This window comes from Macrobrachium rosenbergii, chromosome 1 (assembly GCF_040412425.1).
Source record: "Macrobrachium rosenbergii isolate ZJJX-2024 chromosome 1, ASM4041242v1, whole genome shotgun sequence".
Lineage (NCBI taxonomy): Eukaryota > Metazoa > Arthropoda > Malacostraca > Decapoda > Palaemonidae > Macrobrachium > Macrobrachium rosenbergii.
In genome coordinates, this window is record NC_089741.1 from 47,262,862 (window position 1) to 47,284,357 (window position 21,496).

General features: G+C 37.5%; 1 protein-coding gene across 9 annotated transcripts in view; it reads right to left on the bottom strand.

The window, feature by feature from the left end:
* Positions 1-357: 357 nt before the first annotated feature.
* Positions 358-21,496, bottom strand: part of LOC136833471 (insulin gene enhancer protein ISL-1-like) — a 567,526-nt gene continuing 546,387 nt past the window's right edge. For all 9 annotated transcript variants that reach the window (XM_067096209.1, XM_067096159.1, XM_067096004.1 and 6 more), the window contains one exon: positions 358-5,474. In XM_067096209.1, coding sequence (XP_066952310.1) covers positions 5,265-5,474 — 210 coding nt within the window. In that variant the 3' untranslated portion in view covers positions 358-5,264. The remainder of the gene's footprint in view (positions 5,475-21,496) is intronic.

The window sequence follows — 21,496 nt, forward strand, 5'->3', positions numbered from 1 at the left end:
ATATATATATACTTTTTAACCTTGAATGAAAATCTATGCGTTGCCTCTTGTTGTCCATAAAATCATATTTCACAAATATATGCTACATATCTTCAGCACCTAACATGAAAGTTATAATTAACTGGAAAGCAACTTTCCTGTGAAATTGCTGAGTGAAACATTCAACAGATGACTTCTCGTCGAGAAAATAAATAATTCACTTAAAAATTTTTTTATATTATTGAAAACCCGATGGATTTGCTCAACGCGGACATAAAAGAGGTTACTATTTTTTTAGAACACATCTTTGCCTAAATTGCTTTCTTCCTGTCACTTGTCATCTGCTGGGGCTATCTCATGTCTAGCAGCCCAACTTTCTTTTTTGTTTTTTTAAACTTGTGTAGATTTAATTTTCTCTTGGCTTGGTCGAACGAAACATTCGGCCAAGCTCTAGGATAATCGAAAAATGCCACTCACTGGTCTCCGTAAAGTACTTTAAGGCAAATATGATAATAATTAGTGAGAGAAATATGTCAATTTTATTTCATAGTCGAAGGCTACTCACAACAACAGTAAAATGTTGCGGCGGAAAAAAGGTACATAATGTAGTTTTTACCGGTTTATGGGCTATAAGAATTACTCTGCTATTCCGCGCTTTGCAATGCCAGTGGTAAGACTTAGTTAAAACATAGTCAAGAAACGCATTTAAGTGAGGCAATGCTAATAAGTACTATTAACATTTCATAAATACTTAAGATCTAGTATACGATCTATGGGCGTATGTGACGTCATATCTGGAAAGATGTGCGGGGCAGACCACGTCTTATTAGCTTTTAACCAGGTTCCCAGGAGAGAGAGAGAGAGAGAGAGAGAGGAGAGAGAGAGACTCCACCCTACTAGCATGAAAATAAACTCTCTACGGTCTTGGAGTGCATTTAACTTTTGCTAAACTCTGTATCGAAAAGTACCATGAATTTACGTGATAACACTGTGTGTGTGTGTGTGTGGCTGTGTTCGGAAGAAAAACGATAAATATACTGATTACAAAACAGACAAAAACTAAGCAAGGATTAAACTAGAGCGATCGTTAATCAAGTTTTTAAATCATGATAAAAACCGGGAGAGAAAGAGAGAGAGAGAGAGAGAGAGGAGAGAGAGAGAGAGAGAGAGAGAGAGAGAGAGAGAGAGAGAGAGAGAGAAATAATGGATTCTGACACCATACCTTCGACTTCATAGTGGAATATAAAAACAATCTGCGAACCAACTCAACTGTACATGATAAAACTTTACATCGAACAGACATGTCTGGGTTAATAAGTAATATGAATACGATTCAATCAAACGAATGAAGTATTTTGCTTTGAAATCACGTCATGCATCTTTCAGTCAAGTCATATAAAATGAGAAAATCTGAAATCTGACTTTATGTCTTTGTAAGAACCCAGTTGAAGTAAGTTTACACCTTTTTTTTTTTTATTAGATATTATCATTCCCAAACTGGTAAAGTCTCACATTTTGACTGAAATGACATCTGAAAAGAATAAAACAAATACAATATTTTAATTCATATACATAAAACTCGCAGCTGCTTCGTTTCAATTTGGCTGAATTAAAACAACTTCATAATAACAGAAAAGCAGCTCTCACTCCGATCACCAATTCATTAAATTATCAACTTTAATCCTTCTATCAACAAACTAACCATGATTTTCCCTTATAAAAACTTAAAAGGAAAGGAAGTAACAATAATATACATATACACATAAAATGTACATACGTAAGTATGTGAACAACATGAATAAGAGAGCAAATGACCATTTCAGTAGGACAATGTTTAATAGCTTTGAGAGAGAGAATAAAGATTGAAACCATAGAAGTGATTCTGGATTATTTACGAGATGTAGAGAAAATAATGCATATTTTACAGTAAAATTTTTAACAGCATTAACAACACTGTCACTGTATTTATATATTTTTCATATATAAACAGATTGTTTGTCTAGCAATTGTGGTTTGCTTTAGACCCTTTATAGAAAGAATTTGAAGATTCATTCTCTAAAACTTTTTTCTGGAAAAATTTTATATTAGCTTTTAATGTTTTAATTATACTGCCTTTTTTTCCAGGATTCGCAAATTGCTGATATCTTTTCGAACTTTTTCTCAATAAAACACAAAATATTGGATCATGTTCGATGCTATTCCATTACAAAATATATTTTCTCTTGGTTGGAAATTGTATGAAGCACATTCAAGCAGCGTCTTATGAATTAAAAAAACTTAAGCATAAAAATTACCTTCTGATTAAATTATTCAAAAAAGACAGAACGTACACAAAACAATCTACACTTCCACGTGAAACCCCGGTACACTTTGTATATTATATCACACTCCATATAAATTCACTTTCTTCAGTTGTGACCTTAGGTCAAGTATAGAAAGAGAAAACAAACACACACCCTTGGTACGCAAGAAAAAACACACTGTGTGTAGATATTGCTTCGTAAGAGCCATATTTAGCGTTTATTTCTTATATTTGTTAAACCGTTCAAGAACAAACCACCTTATATCGTAAGTGTGTATAAAAAAAGGGACTTGCATCAATGCTTTGTAATTCTATCCGTGAATAGTTAACGGGAAGGCTACCTTATGTGTACTGGACTTCAGAGCAGAGCTGATCACGAAAACAGCATTTGATTCCAACGTAAATGCGACCTCAGAGCATATTTCTCTTTTGTCCTTTTTGCACGTCGTGAGCGAGAGGAATGCCAGAGTTGAATCCTTCCGGAAAAAAGATGCTGATTAGTCATAATTCACAATTAGGCCTACCAAAGGCCTAATGATAAACAAAGCCTAAATTCAGGGGCACTCTGCTCGTTCAGTCCAGCACAGCTAAGGTGACGCATTGAGGAGGGATCAAAGAAAAGAACAGGAGAAAAAAATTAAATCGAATCTTAAACATTTGCTTCAAAATAAATATGGATTTATTTGCTTCTTTGATTTGTGAAATAATTTATGTAAGGCCATGCGTCTGCCACCGCCATTTTGTGCTTTTGTGATCAAGATAAAAACATCCCATTTGCCACTTTGGCTTCGTCGTCTCGTTCGCCAATTTGGCGTAAAACAATTCTCAAGCCACCTTTACAAAATCGTTGTTCGGGCTTGAGTCGAACTTGCGACATCCGGGGCATTTTGTTATTAGGACACTAAATATAAAACTTAGATTTAAGGTTGAAAAGAGCAAGTACAGGGAAGTATCAAGTCGTAATGTAAAGGCGAAATTAAGTATGCCGGTTTCGTGGGACATCTGCAAGACTACAATCTGAGAATTTTCATTGAAATCAAAATAATATCTCCAGCATTACTGTACAATAATTTTAGTTTTATCACTACAGGTCTAGCGCATCAAGAGTAATCCAATGCCAGGTTTTTGAGAGATAATTATCATTCCTGGTAAGCCTTCCCCAAAACCCTAAGTTGAACCTTCAATATAATTTGATAAAAAAACTTGGAAATATTACGTGGTCAGAATGTCGGAAGTGTGGCATTAAGCCATCATTCAAAAACAAAAATATAAGACATTCCCAAAGGCTATCCACGTTCGGTATAGGCTTCCATTCAATTTTTGTTCTCATAAACTTCTTAAAATGAATTACGGAAATTTTAGAGGAGGAAAATATAATTGTGTCATGACGAGCAACAACGCATAAGAATGTCTATTGTTACAATGAATCTTGGAACCGAACAACCCGCCGGGCCCTTGAGAATGCATTGTTGTTATCCATGGAAAAGTTGCTCCCTACTTATTATGACCCTATTTTAGTGAGGATTACTAAAGTAGCCTCTGTAGAACAGGAACCTATGAGCTGAAATCATATTATTTATCAGAGAATTTCCTTCTTTCTATTTCAATGAACTTACAGCAAAGCAGAGATGAACCAAATCATCTAAATGGGAAGTAAAATATGACCAATATCAGTTAGAAACGATTCAGGCTTTCTAGCTCAAGCAGCGAGTGACCTTGGTCATGAAATGGCAGTAGTAAAGGCTGCAGTGACGTAACTACCGCCACTTGTAGCGGTAGCAGAAAAAAAAAAGAATAATTAGTCCCCCATCCGGATACGAAATGCCGATACATTACGAGAACGCAAAAGAGCAGTAAACGACTTAAGAGGTAAATATTCTATCGACACAGCACTCGGAATAATCTTGTAAAAATCTGATGTGTTTTTTTTGTGCTTTATAAAGGAAGAGACGAAAAGACGAAAAAATCAAGCATATCACATTTTTTTTTTCCATCCACTTAGACTGGAGAAGAGTATTTCATTGTTCAATGGAGTCGTTCGCTGTCAAGATTTATTTTGTTGCTCCTCATTCCTCTTTAATTTTCGCCGTGACCCCTGTCGACATTTCACTTGTACAAAATGGAGTTTTTTTATCGACTGCTTCTTCACTATTTGGGTCACTTCCCTAAAATCTGCTGATTTATCAAAAAACGACATTTGGACCAATTTTTAAGACACTTCCGGCGTAAATGAAGTGTCATGCTGAAGGAGAGGGAATGCTCACATGCCTCTGTAGTTCATTTTCCGACGTGCAGAAAATAGACTCGTACCTTCATTCGTTAGGTACCGCTTACTGTGTACGAACACAAAACGTCACAAACCCTTTCCCCCCATTTTCACATTTTCCGTGCGGGAGAAATATCATTAGTCATGCATGAATGCACCACACCACACATGAACACCAAAAGGAAAAATGACGAAATGAACTACCTATGTCAGGTTTTCAAATTCCTTGCGACAAGTTCCACTTTGTTCAACAGCAAACACGAGTAAATGTATCGTGAGAAAAAACGATCACTATCTTACAAATCACCAGTTTTTTTTCTTTTCATTATGACACTTGTTTTTCCATTTCTGCACTGTTCCGAAGGTTTCACCTTCTTTTTTGGTGGATGCTATAAAATACTATCCTGCAGGATGCTTCAAAGTTCGTGGTTTAAAGTTCCTGGTTTATGGCGGCTGTACGTGGCATTATCCCTTGAGACATCCGGTGTTGTTTTGATTTTTGGATTCCCTGTACAGACGAGAATCGACCTTTTCTGTTCCAGAGGGCAGAGGAAACACTGCCTTCGGAAGGAGGAGGAGGAGGAGGAGGAGGCGAGTCCTGGGGCAGGGAACCTCACTTTCCGCCGAAAAAAAAAACACACCCACCAAGGCTCACTTCTGCATCCTCCTCGTCGCTTCGTGCGTGTTGACGGGAGTTCAGGCGTCGTGGAGGGCCTCTTATTTCATCATCTGCAGGAGCTGCGAACCGCCGCCACTATTCCGCCGATGTCGAAGAGAATCGGAGGGGCGTTCAGGAAACTGGGCGGAGGGGTTGGAGGGAGGGTGCGGGTACGGATGCCCCATCGGAGGACCGCCTTCGTCCATGTACTGCGGAGGAAGCTGCAGGTGTGCCAAGGACTGCTCATGTTCCAGACCGTAGCCATGCATCTGGAAAAAGGGAGAACGAGATCAGGAATGACGATTTGCTGGAAAATCAAAATTAAATAAGTTATTCCATTCTCTGATGGTGGGTACGTGGGTAGGATGGGTAGATAGTAATGGCCATAGTTCCAATATCCGCCTCAATAAATGTGATGAGGTATAAGGCAATGGCTCCTTGAAATGGTCCTATTTTTACTTGATGTCTAAAACCCCCTTTAGCCTTTTTACTTATAACTGTCCGAACAAATATTTTAGCCTGGCTCTACGAACACTTACATATAAAGAAAGATTAATGGAAAATAATTGCCTTTTCAGTTGCTTAAACTAGACTTCCGGACATTTAGGCAAAAAACGAGAACATTCTCAATGGTCTCGTAAGCAGTTCTTGATTAGAAGTTTTCTCAAGAACCCGGGAGGAGGAGGAGGAGGAGGAGGAGGAGGAGGAGGAGGAGGTGGTGGTGGTGGTGGTTCCTACCTAAATAGCATGGCGCTGGGAGATAAATATATCAATCAAAACAATATTATCCACACCACCTGCCTGCGTCCCTAACAATCTAATCGCTGTAACTTCCCTCCTCCTTCGTCCTCCCCTCCTATCGCTTACCCTTTTCCCTGCTGTTCATCACCCTCTCTTTTTCTCTCCTAATACATCTGATTGCCTTTTACTCCGTGCTGCGCTCTGGATTACTTTACTTGTTCGCGGCTTATTGTATTTTTTTTCTTTCTGTTTTTGCTACAGAAACTGGATGGAGATTATGCATTCTTCCTTTCAAATTATCTGTCTGTCTGTTTGCAATATAACCCAAAAATTAAATTTGGATTTCAAAGAACTGGTAAAGTGGGTTGGGCTAAGGGCAAAGAAATAGATTGTTATTTTATTTCTTTTTTTTTTGCAGAGGTTTCAATGCCAGTAACGAATATTTTTTGTGAAGGTAGAGCAGTTTTTAGTTTATCTTTTTCTCGTGACATTTTATCGTAAAAATTTAGCATGATAAAGTTACCCTAATTTCAAAATTATAATTATTAAAAACTAGTTTCTCTACGTCTTCAATCAAACTGATCATGATTTTTAAAATATTCTGTATTTCACAAATCAACATCCATTTATGAACCTATTACAGCTGGGTGAAATCTGTTCTAAACTAATTAAAGTGGAAAAAAACAAACATTTCACATAAAATAATACAACAAATTTGACGGCATTGGAGATGCTTCTCTAGCAAAAGCATTCGAAATATGTTCAAGTACCTTTTAAAAATACAGTAAAACCAGTTATTCTATAAGCATATAAATCTCTACCTTACACCTGGTAAATATTGTCTCAAATTTCACATCAAACGATTGAAACTCTGAAAATGAGTGTTTAATGGAATATATTTCAAATATACTGGAAATTTTTTTAATACAGGATGGAACAAAATATAAAATCTCTCACTTAAACCTTTAATCATGGGTATGTGCGCCAACAAATGCATATGTTTGGTTAAATTAAGGTGTAATGTGTCTAATCATATGACACTAATTGCATATGAAACCTTGCACTAGCATTTCTGTTCATGAAAAGGCAGATGTAGATATCAAATAACAGTGTTTAGACATCTAATCTATCACACACACATACAACATATATATATAAATAATATATATATATATATATATATATATATATATATATATATATATATATATATATATATATATATATATATGGTGTGTGTGTCTTGAAAAACCTATATCAGATATCATACGTCACAAAGATTTTTCACATTTCGTAAATAATCAGGGCAGGGAAAAGAGAGAGAAAGAGAGAGAGAGAGGGAAGAGAGAAGAGAGAGAAAGAGAGAGATCAGAAATTTGTAGCTCTCAGATGTTCATGAAGATAACGAAGCAATGAACAGAAAGTAAAATAAGGCTAATTATCAACTTATCATTATCAATATTATTGCATACCAAAATCATCCACGCATAAATAACTGCAATGTAGTCCCATAATTCCCATCATTCATAAAACCACCGGAGAGCGCAGTCATTTCTCATTTTGTTCCGTGGGCTGAATCGCCATTACTTCCCTTAATTGTCAATACTAATTGATTTGCCACTTCCGAAAGGAAGACGCAGGGAGTAAAGGATGTTAAGGGAGGAGGAAGAAATTAGGGAGGAGGAGGAGGAGGAGGGAGGAGGCCAACAGGTGAGGTGTCACAGAGAGGCCTGGGATGAAACAATGGTGAGAGGGGTAGGGGGTGGGTGCTCGCTGGGGGGAGAAGGGGTATATAGAAGGCCTCTGGAAGGGGAGGGGAGGGTTAAGTTAGCTAATTTCAGAGAATGAAGGGGTAAAGGAGGTCAAGAGAGAGAGAGAGAGAGAGAGAGAGAGAGAGTTAGAGAGGGGCCTGGGAGGGGAAGGAAAGGACTCTGGGCTGATAGGAAGTTGGCCTGAAGTTGGGGATTGATCATATGATTGTGTGACTGGAAGTTCTCAGGCCATGTGGCAATGGTTTTAGATATGGAATTACGTATAATAATAATAATAATAATAATAATAATATAATAATAATAATAATATCAAGGAAGCTGTAAATAAACCATAAAATTAAGAATACAGGTTCACACACACTGCAAACTTCGTAACTATTATGGCTTTCTTATCACTTCAAACGTCAGATCAGCCCCCCCCCCCCGCCATGTCTGTCAGTCTCTCTCTCTATCCCTCCCCTATATATATATATCTATCGTGGATATGTGTATTGCTGGTCCAAAGTCTTTGGTAGTCGTTATATATCCCTTATCTGAACGCAACCCGACAAAACTGCAATGTACTTGGACGCTTAGATTAAGCTAGGTTTTTAAGATCAATTGTTATCTTGTCTCCCCAAAAATATAATTATTATTATTTTGTAATAGTTGTTAGTTTTTCTTCCACCTACAACTATAAAAAGGAGCTTCGCACCGGTCACTTTAGCAGGAATTTCTTGTAAATCAATCAAGCACAAAATATTGGAACACTCCTTTTCGAAAACTTTATGAAAACCTCACTAGAAAGAGTTGTCGTTCTTCATATTCTGTCAGAATTAGTAGTTGGAATAACGAGACTTATCCAAAAATCATTTCAGTATGTCGCTTTTATGTAAATAGCCTTATTATAAGTCATCTGATTTTAGGGTCAATAAGAAATCTACGTCACACGCTCCTTGAAGTACAAACTGGTATCGACTTGCTCCATAAGTTGCGTTACTAAGGGAATATACCTAATGTATTCGCTAACTGGATTTAACTTGCTCGATAAGTCCCGTTATTCCAGTTACTAATTCTAACAGGATATGAAGAACAACAACTCTTCTAGTGAGGTTTTCATTAAGTTTTCAAAAAGGAAGGTTCCAATATTTTGTGCTTGACTGATTTACAAGAAATGAGTGCTAAAGTAACCGGTACGTTTTCATTAAGTTTTCAAAAAGGAAGGTTCCAATATTTTGCGCTTGACTGATTTACAAGAAATGAGTGCTAACGTAACCGGTACGAAGTTCTTTTTAGTTTTCTGTAAAAGAAAACTATTGTGCCGGCTTTGTCTGTCCGTCCGCACTTTTTCTGTCGGCCCTCAGATCTTAAGAGCTACTGAGGGCTGCAAATTGCTATGTTGATCATTCACCCTCCAATCATCAAACACACCAAATTGCAGCCCTCTAGCCTCCATATTTTTTTTATTTTATTTAAGGTTGAAGTTAGCCACAATCGTGTGTCTGGCAACGCTATAGGACAGGCCACCACCGTGCCGTGGCTGAAAGCTTCATGGGGGCTCATGCAGCATTATACGCTGTACAGAAAACTCGATTGCGCCGAAGAAACTTTGGCACAACTAACAAATATTACAAAACAATAATAATTTACTTTTGGTGGGAAAGGTTAACAATTAATCTTAAAAACCTAGCCTAATCTAAGTGTCCAAGTACATTGCAGTTTTGCCGGGTTGCATTCAGATAAGGGATATATAACGACTACCAAAGACGTTAGGGACTGACATTCACATATCCACGAGTATATATATATATATATATATATATATATATATATATATATATATAATATATATATATATATATATATATATATATATAATATATGTATATATATATATATATATGTATAGTGTGTGTGTCTCATATAAATACATATTTTATATATGTATATATATATATATATATATATATTATATATATTTATATATATGTTATACATACATACACACACACATATATAGATACAGTATATATATATATCCTATTTATACATTGAGCGTTTGAAAGTGATTTAGTTCACTTTGCTCGTCCCAGTTCTCTTTGCGAGTCAAGAGATCAAAAAGTTTCCAGACTTTATTCAATCATCGTAGAACCAATGTAAACAATACACTGTACGTCTAAAGGCCATTTCCAGGGAAAAGTGAGATAGCTAACCTTTATTCTTCCTGAAAAGTCCTCCATAACACCAAAAAACTTCAATACCAACATTGCTTTTTATACTGTAAACATATGGGTAAATTCATACCCAATGTGCCATACAAGAGGGAGGAGGAGGAGGAGGAGGAGGAGGAGGAGGAGGAAAAAGACCAAGAAGAACATGAGGAGGACGCGGAAGAAGAACTGCAGGAGGGGAAGGAGGAAGAGGAAGAAGCAGAGGAAGACGAAGAGGAAGAGAAGGAGGGGAGGAGGAAGAGGAAGAAGAGGAAAAAGCGGAGGAAGAGGAAGAGGAGGAAGAGGAGGGGGAGAACAAAAGAACACCTACGCAAGTAAAAAAAAAAAGAGAGAGAGAGAGAGAAGAAGGCAGATATGAAATAATTCCTTGCAATATACAACAGAAATATTAACTAAAACAAGAAACAAGTCGACCGAAACATTTGGGATTCGGCCTCTCCGTTCCGAGCGAGATTCGCGGTCGGGAAAGGCAGCCCCCAAAGTCATCCGAAGCCCAGCAGCATCACCGAAGCTATTTCCAGAGACGGAGAGAGAGACTTCCCATCAATGCCCCCTCCCCCACCCCCAAAGTCCAGTCCCCCACAAGCCTAGTCCCATTACATTCACCCACTCCTTCACCTAACCAGACCATCCCATTCGCCGTGCCGGGTCATTGGCTGTGCATTAGCAGGGTTCTCCTGTGGGTGGGCTGAAAGGGGGAAAGCTGGAGAGAGAGAGAGAGAGAGAGAGAGAGAGAGAGAGAGGGCTGAGGGTGAGGTAAGGGGGGCTAAGGTGGTGGGAGGGGGCAGTTGGAGGCTGGTGGGTGTCTAGAATAAGGCGTTCGAAGAAACTTTCATTCATTTATTTCGTCTCTTGCGCTGGAGTAACGGTTTGAAGGAACCTCCCATTTTCGCAGCCATCAATGGATACAGCGTCTCTGGCAAGGAGTTCCCCGCCGAAGTTACGGCCTGGGTGCGATTTTACAAGTGCAGTCATCATCACAGGCGAGATCGACACAACTATAATAGGCGAAGTGCCTTAGGACCCATTAACGAAAGGCTCCAGAAAGCATCGTTGCCAACACCACACATCTCCGTCTCTTCGAGATGTATTTAAACAAACTCCGGTTTCTTGCTTTAAAGAAAAATCATAGCCTTCGCTTAGGCGAAAAACATTCAGCGATAAAAGCCTCATGGAAACCGTCAACGAGCATCCGTCAAAATTCTCGGGGAGATTCTCCTAAAAGGAACAATATAAACACCAAAATGGCGAGAATTCAATGTTGGCAACGCTTCCTAGTTCCAGAGCCTCGCCTCCGCCACCACAGATCTCTCTCTCTCTCTCTCTCTCTCTCTCTCTCTCTCTCTCTCTCTCCACCATCCCCCGTCCTCTCGCAAGTTCCCAAATCACGCGTTGGGGGAAGTTAAGGTCCTTTCGGCTGTCTCCCTGAGCGTTTCGCTCGGAATGTCCCTCGAATTTCGTTCAAATTTCGAAAACGTCCGAAGGAGCTTTTGAAATCCGACGACAAATAATTTCCATTCGTAAAAGATGCTGAAGAATAACATAAAATTTCTGGGATACGTTGCAATTTCATGGCAATGTTGAAGGTAACAAGTGACCATGCGAGTATGTCTAAGTGGAATGCAATACTAACAAACAGACAAGCAGTGACGACATGCTTAATGCAAAACAAGACAATGTTACACACGTATATATTGTGACTACAGTCTCTCTCTCTCTCTCTCTCTCTCTCTCTCTCTCTCTCTCTCTCTCTCTCTCTCTCTCCACATATCAGATTCTCATGTCTAAAACATTTAATGCAATTCTATAATTTGTGATTAGCACAATGATTCTCCTGAATATTACATTTTGACGTCCTTTTCCTTAAAAATGTCAGTATGTCCATCCAAGAAAATTTGGGTAATTCTCTTCGTCTCGCTGGTGCTGTAATGAAAATCTAACTGTCTGTTATTATAATTTCCGAAGAGGTTGTCCTTAAAAAAAATAAAGAAAAGAAGAAGAAAAAAAAACCAGGTAAAGGAAACCTAAACAATAACTGTAGCCCAAGTAAGAGGCGAAATGGCCGTCAGTCGATGACCAATCCCCTTTTATTTCAGCCTTTTATTCCGTCGTCAAATCCGGGAAAAGGAGCACCGATGCTTGCAATCCGCTGCTGGACAAAACCTAAATATATGTGTATATTTTTTCCGTGTCTCTTTTGAGGGACCCAAGAATTACACAGATTTCGAACATTGTGTGTTTGTGTGTCCACCTACTTCCCTTTGTGGGAGCGTTGTTATCTGAATCAAAAGTAAAAAAAAAAAAGTAAAAAATAAACAAAAAGTCCATTTTTCAAAGCACGACTCATATTACCATCAACCGCCATATTGATCCCTTAACAAATGCAGCCGCTGTGCAATGAGTGAAACAGTCAGGGGAAAACAAAACCCACTGCCCTGACCAAAGGATTGAAGTCCATTCACGTAAACAATAGACCACCGGCAGAGAGAGAGAGAGAGAGAGAGAGAGAGAGAGAGAGAGAGAGAGAGAGAGAGAGAGAGAGAGAGAGCCTTTCAAAATGGGTTTCGAAGAGGTCTGGTAGTTTCATGAGGCAAAACAAATTTTACGAAAAATTACACGTATACATATACACATATATATATATACATATATATATATATATATATATATATATATATATATATATATATATATATATATATATATGTGTATGTGTGTGTGTGTGTGTGTGTGTGTGATTGTTTGTATATATATATATATATTATAGACAGTATATATACATAAATATACACACACACACACATTACATACACACATATATATATATATATATATATATATATATATATATATATATATATATATATATATATATATATATATATATAATGTATTTAACATTGTGTGTGTGTGTGTGTATCGAGGGCGCGTAATTTAGCTTTTACCAAAAATGTGTCTACGTGCTTAACTGTAATACTGAGGTGACTGGAAAATACGTTTTATGCACAGAACACAAATTTGGTTCAAAACTTAGAGAGCAACAATTGTTCTGTTTTTCCCTAAGTCACCATCACTTTGGGAAAACAAGTTAATGGTAAAAAAGAAATGTATATTTACCGTTCATACAAATCTCAAAGACAAAATATTACAAGTTCCAATGACATCCAAGGTGCCATACAGTAATGGCCCCAAACTAAATTTCGGGAGCCTCAGAGGTTTACAAGGAGGCTAAAGACGGATACTTGAGAGAGAGAGAGAGAGAGAGAGAGAGAGAGAGAGAGAGAGAGAGATCAGGATGTTAAAAGATTCACTGCATAATAAAACTATTACAAATTCAACAAACATACCCAATCCATTACAAAACCATTCCATATCTAATTTTAATCCTAATTTACAACCATTCCTAATTCAACGTCCGATTAATGGTGTATGGGTGGCAGGTCTGATAAATCTGGGGGTATAGAGTGAACCACAGCTATTAAGCAACAGTTACTAGACGGGTAAAAAAACCAATAATAAAATAGAAAAAAAAAGTTTCTGATCGTAAAGGTATCAATTTTCAAAATAAATGTATCTGGCTGCCTCAAAACACTTTAAAGTACTTTCAAGAAAACTTGTCTCCTCCCCACTGCAAGTGAAACCTGTCAATGATCGTAACCAGTTTTAAACTTGAAGAGCACCAATGCAACGCGTAGCAACACAAGATGTGTAATCAAAAAGAGTAATAAGGAAACTGGGAAGATAAAAAGAAGAAATGGTCTCTTAGGACAGAATTAAAAAAATGAGAAGCATAAGAAAGGGGAACGTTTATCCTTGGGTTATGAAGAAAATGAGAATGGAAGAAAAGCTGAAAGTGGAATCTTCACGTAGAAGAAGAAGAGGAAGCTGAATATGGAATCTTCCCGTAGAAGAAGAAGAAGATGAAGAGGAAGCTGAAAATGGAATCTTCCCGTAGAAGAAGAAGAAGAAGAAGAAGAAGAAGAAGAAGAAGAAGAAGAAGAGGAAGCTGAAAATGGAATCTTCCCGAAGAAGAAGAAGAAGAAGAAGAAGAAGAAGAAGAAGAAGAAGAAGAAGAAGAAGAGGGAGAGAAATAATTGTTTCATGAATATAGAGAACACAAGGAGAGATGCTCATATCAGGAGGGCGAGTAGAATGACAAAAATGAACCAAGTGATAAAACCCTTCACACCACAGATAAGAAGAATAAGCAGCAAAACAGAAGGATGGAGAAACTGAGAATCCAGTAGGAGGAGAATAATGACTCCTCACGTTGAGAGAGTGAGGAGGGAATGGAAGTGGAATTATAATTTTTTTTTCAGCTGCTCCTTAAACCCATTCTCAATGCGCGTGGAAGAAAAAATAAATGGTATTAAAAATGTTTGTATAATCCCTTAGGCCTAAACGAAAGCAGCACTCCATTTGAATTATTGTGAATAGGGAGAGAGAAAAAAAAAGATACTTGAAGGGTTACAGTTCAACAAACTCTACCCCTTTCAGAGGGGGGAGTTTAATAATGAGGAAATTAAAGAGACAATTTTATATTCTGCATATCAAGAGATGTGGGATTTAGCCTTCTCGATTTTATGATCTCTCTCTCTCTCTCTCTTTCTCTCTCTTTCATCCATCCACATATATAAAATATATAGAAAGCTTTCCAGCGTATTTGAAAGGTACTTTTTTTTTCTCAGGCCAACTCAGAAGGCTTCTTTCTTCATATATACGAGGTCATATGTTTCGCCTAAAAGGAAAAAATCGCCATAAATCCCAAGTTTTACTTCAGAGATTTGACTCTCGGTTAGAACGGTAGAGGATAGTCTTTGATTTGTGTACACTTAGTGGAATTAATCCACCGCTATATTTTCAAACGGTGCAATAACTTAATTGCCAAAAAAAAAAAAAGTTACATTAAGGTTAGATGAGTTATCGCCGGCTGTCACACGCTCCGAAGTTCTGCTACTTCATACAATACATATTTCCTTTGTGACATGTTACGTATGCAAACATACACATATAAGAATATTATATACATACACACTGCATATAAGAAAGCATGCATGTATATTCTGAATGGTGCGTAGCTCGGCCAACGTTTGCTAAATCCGTGGATCGCCAACCAGCTGAGAAAATTCTTTTAATATTTCTTTGGTATTAACATTCTCTCATTCCTCAGTATTCCTGTTCGTTATAACTAAGTTGCTGGCTAATGTGCGGCCATTGAATGATATATCAGGCAGACGGCGATATATAATTTGGTATTCTCGGATCGTTAAATTAGTGGCTATTGGACGAAACGGACAAAACCTCTTGCTGTGAGGTAACGGTGGAATTTTCTTTCCGTGGATTACTGACTTTGACGTTAATGAAAGTTTTTTGACTTGAAAAGGTTTTTGTCTATTTCCCTAGTGTTCGCAAATGGCACCTTGGGTTCTGTGGTAACGAATATTTCTTCGGAGAACGTTGTCCTTCTTATCAATATAACAGGCTTGAGGAATTCATAAGTCAATGGTCCACAGTTCATTACATCCATGGAGATGTTTGGGTAGGATTGGGAATGGGATTTTCATTATATATATATATATATATATATATATATATATATATATATATATATATATACAGTATATATATATATACATATATGTATATATATATATATATATATATATATATATATATATAACAATATATATACACATACACACATATATCTATATAGTGTGTGTGTGTGTACGTGTGCGTACGATGATATGTAGCAGCAGATTTATGGATTCATGGTGGCAGACAGGAAGACATAATTATTCGGTTCGTTACTTTTAAATTAAGAAAAACTGAATATTTAAAAAAAAATCAAACCTGAACCAATAAAGAAATCTGAAGGTCTTAAAATTGCTGATCATATGAATGAACTTCTAGGACAAAGGACTCTAAAAGATCAGCCTTCGTAAATAACTCTTTCCAGGTTAATTAACGAAGCGACAGGACTTGTAACAGAGTTAAATGTAAAATTTTTATATATGAAAGACCTGATAAAAAAGAATAGACGTTAACATAAATAATGATCAAGTTGTTGTCAATGACAGCAGGGAAATTGAATAAAATAAAACAGAAAATGTTCTCTATAAGAATTAAGTTGTGTATGTTTATGTATGTATGTATGGATAATTTCTGTCTATCGGATAAACGTACGCATATAGGTATTTGCACAAGCATATGCAAGCAAATGCTCATACATGCAGCCGTGTGTGCGCGCGTGATCCACCTCAACCAACACCCCTTCCATCTCCCCCTAACAAAAAAGCCAGATCTGGCAAATCCATCTCCGATATCATTACCCAGTCCGTTTCAGCGCCCTCCCAATCAAAATATGAAATGCACCACAAGCAATCCCAACCCTTGGTCCAAGAATAAAAAAAAAAAAAGAGAAGGAATGAAATAGGGAAAAAATGTAAAAAAAATAATTTTTTTTTGAGACTTGCCTTCGTATGAACACAAACAAGGGGAAGAACAACTCGACGCAAAGACCAACACCGGCGAAATAAAGACCTCCTAAACCCCCCTCCCTATCCCCACCCAACAGCACGAGGCTTGCAAACAACAAACATCAAACTTGAGACTAAACTGCTGCTACTCTGACTAATCATCAATTTCTCTGAAGTTAAAATGAACTTGTTTTTGGGGTGGGAGGTGATGGGGACGGAGTAAGGGGTTAGAGGAGAGAGAGAGGAGAGAGAGAGAGAGAGAGAGAGAGAGAGAGAGATGTACCGGAGGAGTTTAGATTAGAAAGGACCACCTACTGTATCATTAAAAAAATGTGAGAGGAGAGAGAGAGAGAGAGAGAGAGAGAGAGAGAAGAGAGAGAGAGAGAGAGAGAAATAAAATCCAAAGTACATTCCAGAAGATATAAGAGAGAGGGAGGTTAAATAAAATTCCCGCCACCCATCTTACTAGAGAGAGAGAGAGAAAGAGAGAGAGTAAAATCCAAAGTACACATCATTCCAAAAGATATGAAAGAAGGGGAGAGAAAATAAATCCTAACCACCCATCATGCTAGAAGATATGAGAGAGATAGAGAATAAATCAAAGTACGCATCATTCCAAAAGATATGAAATGGAGGGAGGGGAAATAAAATCCCAACCACCCATCATGCTAGAAGAAATGAGAGAGAGAGAGAGAGAGAGAGAGAGAGAGAGAGAGAGAGAGAGAGAGAGAGAGAGAGAGAGATCCATCAGTCAAAGATAGGTATAAATATTCCTTCCAAGCACAAGCATGAAATAAAAAGATTCGAGAAGAAGAAGAAGAAGAGAAAGAAGAAGAAGAAGGAGAAGAAGGGAAGAATAAGAAGAAGGAAGAGGAGAAGGAGGCGGACGAGGAGGAGGAGAAGAAGAAGATACATCCCCTCCAAAAATGGGAACTAAGTAGACCAAAGTGTGAAGACGCAATCAAGCAAAGTGGCGTGTTGATGCCAGGAGGAGGGGGGTAAGGGAGGGAGGGGGAGGAGAAGGAGGAGGATGGATAGTGGGGATGGAGGAGGTGGAGGGAGAGAAGATATTAAGGGGAAAGGGAAAGAGAAAAATGAGATCCAGGGAGTGAAATGGAGGAACGGTTGGTGGCTTGTGGATAGGGGATATAAAATAGAGTAATGCGAAATAGGTTTCAGAGAGAGAGCTATATCTACGTAAAAGGTTTCCCCAGAATTATCATTATGTAGGTGACATTACTACAGCACCATAGCGCCGGTAAACACCTTAAGGGAAGCGGTGGAAGAGGATATAGAACAGACTTCTTTCTAGAGGTACAGCGTCGTCGTGGGCTGGCAAAGAGCAACATTTACAGTAATTACTGCTGTGGTTGTAGCTGTAGTTGTTATTGCAGATACTGGAGTTATCATTACTGTTATTACTACTTGGGCGTCAAGAGAAATAAGAGATCTCCCTCTCTCTCCCGCATCTCATAAAAGACGAGATCGCGACATGACACCGCGGGGAAACACAACGGCGAAATAAGATAAACAAATTAGTACCTCGCCGTCCGGGGACATTTATGTAGGGGGCAGCACCGCGCAGAAGGGGCAAAACAGAGATACCGAGAGAAAAGGGGAAATAAGCGCGAGACGAGAGAGAGAGAGAGAGAGAGAGAGAGAGAAGAGAGAGAGAGAGAGACGGGGCAGACGAGCCCTTAACAATGTTAGCATCTCTGACGGGGCGTGCAGAAGACAGCAAAAGTGGCGTGTATGTGTGAAGAGAGGGTCAGGGATGCTGGGGTGAAGCATGTATAGGCACCCTCCTGGGGCACGGGGTGGGGAGGGGAGGGGCAGTGAGTCTGTTGGGAGTGACATTTGTCAAACTGTGTTAGGAAAATGCCGATGGGATGTGACACTGCGTGTCTCGTCTTCTTCTGATGCCGGCGGCTGGCGGGGCACTTATGGAATGATATTTAGACAACCAACTGCTGTCACTTGGCGATGACGATGATGATGATGATGATGATGATGATGATGATGTTGAACGTTTACGAGGAAGGTGATGTCTGAGAATGTCATACATGAATAATAATAGTCAAAATATGGTAAAAGGTATTGCCCTTGTTGGAGGCAGGATTTCAGATTTCGTAACAACAACAGCAACAGTAATAATAATAATAAAACAAGAGTAGTAATGTTGACTATGACAATTTTGATGATGATGATGTTGAACGTTTACGAGGAAGGTGATGTCTGAGAATGTCATACATGAATAATAAAGTCATAATATTTAACAATATTTCGTTGGAAGGATTTGAGATTTTAACAACAACATGCAAGTAATTGTAAAAACAAGAGTAGTAATGTTGACAGATGACAATTTGATGAATGATGTTGAAACAGGAAGGTGATGAAACAGAAGGATTACATGAATAATAATAGTCAAAAGATGATAAAGATTATGTTGCCTCTCGAATAGATTTCGTTTCATTTCACCAGAGCAACAGTAATAATAAAAATGATAATAATAAAACAAGAGTAGTAATGTTGACTATGACAATTTTGATGGTGATAAAGATAATCATAACTTTTAACATGCATGAAAAGTGAGTAAAATAAAATCGTAATTCTCGACAAATCAAATATCGCAAAATCATAAACAGAGGATCAATTCACTCAAGATCTCAAACAAGAGATTATGGAATAGAAAAGCCAGAGCTATAACATTAAAGTCAATGCCCTGGTAAATGTATTCTGAGGAATGAAACGGCTGACAGTTTGTGCCTGTAAATAAAATTCATTAAAGTTGTCATACCTTGGAAAACCTTAAAAGAAAACTGAGGGTAAGTTATCCTCACTGCACTGGAAATTCGACAGGAATGGGTTATTTTATATCGATAGTCGAAAGTATCATAAAAATATAACAAACTATGTATGTATGTGTGTGCATGTATGTATATATATATATATATATATATATATAACGTTAAATGTATATATATATATATATATATATATATATATAATATTAAATATAAGATGAAATATATATATATATAGGCGTGTATATGTTTGTAAATTTTTAACCATACGCAATTTCTCCTTTCTTGGAAGAGGTTGTTACCAGGAAGGTACAGTCTCCTGGTTTTTCAGCAAGACTTTAGGGATGAAGTTGCCAGCCCCGCATCCATCTTCCAAATTTCAGCAGATACTAGTACCTATTTACAGCCGGGTGGACTTGTGAGCGGTAGCTGGTAGCGAACACACTCTAAGTAACTGTCAGCCGACCACTCTACCACACACATATCCACATACAATTTTCTGTACGCAATTCCTGCAAAATCAACAATGATCATAATCATCATCAACATCATTATTCTCATCACCTCATACCATATGCGTGTAAAATATTGGCAATATGACGTGTGGAATGTGTTATAAGTCTTTACTATTTCATCATTTAATATGGGCAAACAAAATGTCAGTATTTTTCCCATTTTTTTATTTGAAAGACTTTTTATATAAATATTCTCTTCCACTTTTTCTATTTTCAAAACCTTTTCATATAAAAATTCTCTCTATTCGTAGATCGCGAACAACAAAACAGACACTATACTAAGTCAGTTCGCTTTCACCTACATTTCAAAGGTCTTTTGCGCAACGCCCGAAGGCCCCTTCGTAAATCCGCTAAGCTTCCATCGAAGGATTGGCGGTGTTGCAAGGGGGGCAGCTCAGCTCCCTTGGTTAGGAATTCGAATTCTATAACCTACACGATCTCTGGTGAGCGTTGATTCAGGCGTCAGTAGAAAATGCATACCTTTCTGAAGTGGTATACACTACAGCAAAACTTGTCATACACACCTTATCACACACAATGCAAAATACATGTTAGCGACGTACTGGTAATCCTAAACAGTACTTAATGCGGTTATCTAACACTAGGCAAACGTTCGCTCCTCCACTAACGGCCGCTGACTTGTTTTTAACCTGTTTGTGATATACATGCAATAAGTTTCCAACCTGTATTTATGGTAAGTTATACAGTATGGACGCACCCTTAGAGAACTCGACCGGCGTTGGTAATTACTTCCAAAAATCATTAGAATTTCCTCTTTCTAAGGAAATCGACCTGGTATTTTGTTCTCTCATTTTGATGAAGAAATGCACGCCTTTGCCACAGAGCTCTTCAGAACACGAATCAGAAATAACCCCAACCTATTCTGGTCATCAGCAATTCCTCTCAAATCTGTTAACCTCAACGTTCAAAGACAATGGCAGATAGCATCCTCTGCAATTAGATCCCAACCTTCCCTAATTATTTTCGGTCTTCCTCAAGCTTTGGGTTCGACCAAGGCATCAGGCAGCTCACTCACTCTGAACCCCACATGAACAATAACAAAAACGAGCGTGAATGACAGACTTGCAATATTTAAGAGACAGTTCAGAATACGAGCAAGCGTCGGGACAGTAATAAACCCTGTCTCCTCGTAGCGGATAAAAATGTCTGAAAGCGGAGTACTGTAAAATGCCATTACGCGCAGTTAATAATCCATTATTCGACGAGAGCGCCTCCCTACACGGAACACTTTCGAAAACATAAACAAAGTCAAAGAAACAGTCGCGATACAAAGAGCATACGTAATTGCGCTCCCCCAGTGTTTGTGTGTAGACGAAGTAACTTGCAAACTCTGCACTAACATTTCGTTCTGAAATTGTGTTACGTCAGCCCTGCTTTATTAGATCATATATATATATATATATATATATATATATATATATATATATATATATATATATATTTAATATATATATATATATATATATATATATATATATATCTATATATATATATATATTTAAATATATATATATACATATATATAATATATATATATATATATATTATATTACATATATATATATATAAATATATATATATATATATATATATATATATATATATATATATATATATATATATATATATATATATATATATATATATATATATATATATATATATATATATATATATATATATACGTTATACATGTCTCTGTAGTCAAAATATCTGTACATCAAAAGCATGATTTTTCTCCTGTGACAT